The following is a 6,504-nucleotide window of genomic DNA, read 5'->3' as shown; positions in this document are numbered from 1 at the left end:
ACGTTTGGTATTTTTATTCAACGGTCTTTTACCATTGTTCAAACTACGTAGTGTTACAGTAGTTTAAAAATAATATTAAAATACTTAAGAGACAAAATTGCAAAAATGAAAAATTAAAAGAAAACATATTTGGGTAGGGGGCGATGTGTGGAAATTGGCCGCCATATTCCGGAAGCTCCAAATCAGCTGCTGCGAGGCTTCGAGGCAGTTTATCTCTCTGTGTATTAGCATCATGGCTAACTTAGCCATACGTTAAGAGAAAACAATTCTACCGTTGTGCGGCGTGCAAATCGTTTGCCTCGACTTCTTTGTGCACTGTAAATATTTTTAAAATGAAGGTCGTGTTTCCTCTACAGATTTTTGCCTTTGTGTGTGTTTTGCTCTTAAGCGAAGTGACAGCGACGGTAAGACTAACGCTAGCCGGGACAGGGGAAATGGTTTAAATAAAAGCTTTTATTCATGTAATACATCTCATTTACGCCTTAGTGGCTGTCGGATAAATAACACGAAATGTCAGCCCTCTAGTCAATTTTGCTATTTGCAGGTCTTAGCAGCATGAATCGTTTTGAGCTTTTATTCTTGAGATCCAGTGTAAGGTCCCATGTTACTAGTACAATGACTACGTCGTTTTAATGGGGCTTTATGTCAATGTTATTGCAACATAGAAAGGGGTTAGATGATTTATTCAATACATTATTGATGTCATGTCAATGCAGTACTAATACAGTCGGCCTTGACTAGCAACATTCAACGCAGTAAACAACAAGGGTGTACTAGTAGAATGGTTGTCTACTAGTAATGCCCCCCCCCCCCCCCCTCAATGATTCCACTACTGTATGACACACATATTTGAAGGATATTATTGATAACCCAAGTTGACAAGCACGAGAGGTTAAGTAGTAGAATGTTGCTGTTAGTAGTTCGTGCTTGGATGACACAGTTGTCAGTCAACTAGTGCAGTTTTTCCTGACTAGTATGCCAAATGTTGACTGTCCCTCACTTGAATATTTTCTCATTGTGTGGAAAAGGTGAATTTTGGATAAAGTGAGAATTTTGGGAATAATAAGCTTAGATTCCTTCCATGTCTTGAATTTTGTGAGCCGTTATTAGTTCAGGAATGTGCAAGCAGTCGAATGTCAAAAAGTGGGCGTAATGATAACAGTCATATGTGTAGGTTGAAATCATATGATATAATAATATCAAATTATATTCTCTCACAGAATTCTGATGACGTCCGTTGCAAATGCATCTGTCCACCATACAAAGAAATCAAGGGAAAGATCTACAAGCAGAATGTGTCTCTTAAAGATTGGTATGCTCAGTGTTTTTCTCGCTAAGGATGAAAGTTTTCCTGGCACAAATGTCTTTTAATGTGTTTTTGCTTTCTATCAGTAACTGTCTGCATGTAGTGGACACAATGCCGGTGGATGGAAAGGACGAGGAGGCTTATTGCTTACGCTGTGAGTGTAAATATGAGGAGCGAAATTCAGACACTATTAAGGTAGGTTAATTGGATTACTATTTACTGTTTGAGTGTTTTAACCAGAAATACAGTCCTTCTTTTCTGGCTGAAGTATTAATCTACTTTCAAACCTTCATTCTAAGATTTGTTTCGTAAAAATTTCTGATGTTAGAACAGAGTCGTCTTTGTTTTAATATGCAAGTGTTTCACTGCCTCCTGGTGGCCGAGGTGTGCGTACCAGTAAAAGCAGCACAATGTCAATTTATTTGAAGCATGAAATCATGCCGTTTCTTTTTTAAAGACATTCTGTTTAATTATGTTTGTAATTATTTAATTTTTCTGATATGACATGTGAAATGGGTTTTTGTTTGTCACATAATTTGTATAGAATATTGTTTTTACAGTAAATGTTCCCATTTTTACTTGATTCCTTTTTCTTCTCATTAATTCCCATGGAAATGACCCAAAATGGTCCACGGGAGATGGAATTATTTTGGCCTTTTTTCTTCTGACCAATAATTTTCCTCCTACCTAAGGTCACTATCATAATCTACTTGTCCATTTTGGGCCTGCTGCTTCTCTACATGGTCTACCTGACACTCCTGGAGCCCATCTTGAAAAGACGTCTCTTTGGTCACTCACAGCTCATTCAAAGTGACGATGATGTCGGGGTACGTGATCATAATCCTCAACATTTGTCGTTAAAAAGTTAAACCCTCCCTAACCACTGGCCATTGTCTTATAATAATATTTTTCTTATTCAAACATTCACTGAACACACATCTAACTGTGAGGGTTTGTGTGTTTAAGCTAAATCTTTCTCCTTCACCAAACTTCTAAATCAAGTTTAACAAGATTGTAGGTCTGAAATACTGAAATGTAAATAAATGATAGCAGTAGGATTCAGAAGAAACAAATGGGGTAGCTTTCTTAATGGGATGCAGCACGAAATTGTGATTGGAACGGATTAATGTGTTATTTGAAATAATTCTCAAGCTGCATCAGATGTAATGTGTGGGAGAGCTGAGTGCACGTGCACATTAGTGCGCTACTTCTTCTGCTCAGAACCCATTCATTATTTAGACAGATTGGAAATGCAGTCATATCGCTCTGCTTACGTACCAACATGGGAATCAACTTTCGATACACCTACACAATCAAATGAAATCCACTTCTGTACAAGAGTTGTGTCAAACATTCTACCCCTACAAAAATAACGGACAGCTCTTTCATTGGAGCTCGTCACCTGTGGTCAATGGCTGGAGAATTGTTAAAAAAAAACACCAGTTATCGAGTAACGGAATGTAAGGCACGGAATGGTATATGTGTAGTAACTATTATTCGAACCTTTATATTTTCCTTCCTTTCATCTGTGTTTTCAGGACCAGCAGCCTTTCGCTAACGCTCACAACGTCCTGTCTCGCTCACATTCGCGGCCCAACATGCTGAACAAAGTCGAGCACGCTCAGCAGCGCTGGAGGAGGCAGGTCCAGGAACAGAGAAAGTCTGTGTTTGATCGCCATGTCGTTCTCAGTTAAAGGTGAAGAGGACCAAAAGAAGAAAAAAAAACCACACTGTGACAGAGTATGTGACTTGTGTCTCTTCCCCTTTTGTCATTTTGTGTAAGTGTCAATCTGAAGTACAAAGTAGATCAAAATGGACAGCAAGAGATTTTTTTCGTATCTCTATTCTTCCACTGTGTCTAAGGATCCGTCCCAACTTGTGCACAGAGGCAACAAGTCTCTGGGCAATCGATTATGAAAATGTGACTAATAAATAGCAGGTAAATACCTTACACGGCGATAATTTGTTGTTACTGCTGGACCAGCGCCATGTTGAATCAGCTGGTGTATTCTACGCACTAAACTGCCTTTGAGGATATGATATGCACAGGCTGAAGACATCTCATGTAGACGTTACCCTTTGTGACAGCTAATATTGGAAATCAATATTTCATTAATATATTTGACAACTTCACTGATCTTAGTTTCTGGTATAGGTGATCTTGTGCTATTTATTAGTAAATATTGAGTGACTTTTGACTTCTATTTTTTTTTTTTTTTTAACTTTATGCGCCTGACATCCACCAGATGGATTCCACGTAGGGACAGGAAGTTACTGAATGACGACAAATGTGAATTGATGTAGAGACGGAGAAAAGATGTACAGTACAAACGTTCCAATTCGCTTAAATTGACTCCGTTTTGTCACGGTCCTAAATAATGTCAAGATGGACACCCCCCACTGGAGTTATTTTATTAACTGCTTTTGGGAGACCTCTGAAACATATGTGTGCTACCTTACAACTTTGAAATAAATAGATGTGAAGATTTGTGATTCTTGCAAGTGTGCTGTCGCCATTTAGTCAATTGTACTCCAAATCGCGATGAATTTTCCCTGTTTGTGATCTGGAACAGACACACTTGCTATTTTGAGAATTTTTTCCTGTGCACCACCACAATAGATTGGAAACAAAACCATGTGACTCTGAAGTGGTACCTCACCTCATTGTATTTTGGAATTAAAACCATGTTTCATTTCCACATTAACATTTGTAAAGCCAATGATATTTATATACAGATGATTTTTTTTATAAATTGAACCCAGACGGACGTCACAAGCTGCTGCGTGGCTTCCCTTCGGCTGTTGCGCAAGGCCTCGACTGCAATTTTGTGGGACTCATTTGGGTTGAGGTCAGGTGACTTGCTTGGCCAAGAATATTCCATTTGTTTGTCTTGAAAAGCCCTGGGTTTGCTTTGGCCTGTGTGTTTTGGGTCATCAGACTTCCTGCACTGTGAAACACTGTTTTCTACCCCCACTTTTTGCTGCATTTGGCTTCAATCCGAGCAGAGAGCGGCCCATAAAAGTTGATTTCGGCACGTTGTAACAACAGACTTCTCATCAATATACACGATCAATGTGCTCTGTTGGGATGCGTGCCGCTTTTCCACTTGGCCAATTACACCAAATACTTTTGAGCCATAAAAGTGCAGATACGTACTTGGATTGGCTTTAATCCTTAAACGTGTCACTCTGGATTTACTGTTATGACCTTTTGAATTGAAGAGGGAGATGATAATGTTACATCCATTTTATTCATCTTGAAGGAAATTCAAGCAAAACAACAAAAATAATATATTACAAAATACAAGTGAAAACAAAAATAAATATCAGAATAAGTGTAGAAATAAATATAATTATAATATAGAAATATATATTTTTACATTTCTTTGAATATTCCCTTTTATTTCCTCCATAGTAATGACACTGTTCACTCAGCACGCGTTGCCACAACACATTTGGCTTTGACTTCCAGGAAAATTCGCTCTTGAATTGCTTTCAGTTCCGCGGCCACATGTGCATATATTGACTTATGCATATGCGCCAAAATATAATCTGAATGTCGTCTACTTATGAGAAGGTAAAGTTTTGAGTCAACAATGTCGAACCAACATGAGCCGCGCGGTGTTTGCTGAAGTTGCGCGACACGCTATATCATCATCTCAGAGCTCCATGTTAAACTGATGAAGGGGAAAAAAAAAAAAAAGTAAACTATTGGAAAAAGCGCACAGGGTAAAATCAAGAGCTTGTTTCATCCCGCTAGACTCGAGCGGCACATCTAATTAGCGGATCCTTGAGCAAATATGTAATCACCATTCGCATCTTTTCATCCAGAGACGAGATCCACACAACGTTGCGTCACCGTTTCCTGTCCATTTCATTTTTTTTCCCTCTCACGTCTCTGCAGTTCCACGGAGGAGACGATTTTTTTTTTCCACCGGAGAGGGGAAAAAAAAGTGTTCGGGCTGCACACGCGAAGAAGAGCGACACTGTGCTGGAGAATGGATCACTGAGTAAACACGTCAACCACGCAAACAAACAGGTAGGGCTTGATCATTTCTTTACTTGATGCTGTAAATGTCAACATCAACTGGAAAAGTTGACACTTTTCTCCAACTTTGTCAACCACCCGTGATTGCGTGTCCGACTAAAGACATTTCAGATGTCTTTGTTTGCTCCATATTGTACACGATCAAAACGACTAAAGATCTCGTAACACTGTCCAAGCCTGCATTGTATTTGTCTTTCCATCACAAAACGGTACATTAACTAACGCATAGGAAAAACTTTCAGTAGAGGGCTGCGTTTACATCAATTGGCCTACAGGTGGCGCTTCAGCCTATGAAATGGCTCAATCTAAACCACCCGCGCTTAAATAGAAGCATACTTGTTGCTTGTTTTCTTCTTTTCAAGCGTTGCACTGTTTGTCTCAACAAGTTGCATTGCATTTGATGACTCGGTTTGTGAACAATAAACAATTCAGACTTGACAATTGAGCGTACTAGTAGAACAAATAGGCCACACTAGTTAAACGACTGTGTTTAACTTTTCACCAATCCAGCAATGTATGACTTTACTACACACTTTTTATGACAACGACTGGTGAGCACTCGTTGTGGTACCAGTGAAGCGTCAGAGGTTAAGTAGTAGAATTTTAGAATGCCATTCTAAATTCCGAGGCCCTTCCATTTCGGATGCTTGACTATCGACGGCCGTATAATGGGCCCAGATTAAAGCTGTTGCAAATATTTTGATTGGTTATTTTTAATGACAATGGGGCACATTTGAGGTCAAACAAATTGCCATCGATTTTTCTGCATTACTAATGCAAAATTGACTGAGTGTGGTTCTGATCAGTGGTCCAACCATGAATGTATGCACTTTTCTTTGTAAAAAGATGCATGCTGCATTTATGACAGCTAAGAAAGTCATTTTCGCCAAAGCCTTCAATGTTTCCAACTTTTCGAGAGCATCCGTGATGAATTTTTGGAGAGAAAGTGGTAAAATCCCCAGAGCTGTGTGGAATAATCCTCTTTAGATGTTTGAGGATTTTGGCTTGGTGTTGAATCCTAAACAAACACATGTAAAGCTCAGAGGTTTTATTTGACATCATGAATGTGATGGCGGCTTGAGCAGGTGTGCAAGCATTGCCTGTTAACTCAGCTCACTTTGAAATTCACATATGTTAAGTCTTTAAATCT

The 6,504-nt window shown here is 39.1% G+C and overlaps 2 protein-coding genes across 2 annotated transcripts in view; both read left to right on the top strand.

Moving 5' to 3' along the window:
- The first annotated feature begins 142 nt into the window (after positions 1–142).
- Positions 143–3,954, top strand: tmem9b (TMEM9 domain family, member B). The gene is made up of 5 exons (XM_085908538.1): positions 143–404; positions 1,221–1,312; positions 1,393–1,501; positions 1,999–2,133; positions 2,845–3,954. Exons 1-5 carry the CDS (start codon positions 333–335, stop codon positions 2,998–3,000), a joined length of 564 nt encoding a protein of 187 aa, XP_085764664.1. The 5' UTR covers positions 143–332; the 3' UTR covers positions 3,001–3,954.
- A 1,316-nt stretch (positions 3,955–5,270) lies between these two features.
- Positions 5,271–6,504, top strand: part of dennd2b (DENN domain containing 2B) — a 30,447-nt gene continuing 29,213 nt past the window's right edge. Inside the window, exon 1 of the mRNA XM_085907597.1 lies at positions 5,271–5,345. The gene's annotated coding sequence lies outside the window, so the exon portion shown is untranslated. The remainder of the gene's footprint in view (positions 5,346–6,504) is intronic.

This window comes from Syngnathus leptorhynchus, chromosome 3, assembly GCF_054491065.1.
Source record: "Syngnathus leptorhynchus isolate UIUO chromosome 3, UIUO_Slep, whole genome shotgun sequence".
Classification (NCBI taxonomy): domain Eukaryota; kingdom Metazoa; phylum Chordata; class Actinopteri; order Syngnathiformes; family Syngnathidae; genus Syngnathus; species Syngnathus leptorhynchus.
This window is presented reverse-complemented; position numbering and strand designations above follow the sequence as displayed.

What these genes read in the sequence shown, in the direction of transcription:
- tmem9b (XM_085908538.1), top strand. Translation starts at nt 333, where the DNA reads ATGAAGGTCGTGTTTCCTCTACAGATTTTTGCCTTTGTGTGTGTTTTG. An exon ending in TAAGCGAAGTGACAGCGACG is followed by an intron (nt 405 to 1,220) that starts GTAAGACTAACG and finishes ATTCTCTCACAG; the next exon opens with AATTCTGATGACGTCCGTTG. An exon ending in AATGTGTCTCTTAAAGATTG is followed by an intron (nt 1,313 to 1,392) that starts GTATGCTCAGTG and finishes GCTTTCTATCAG; the next exon opens with TAACTGTCTGCATGTAGTGG.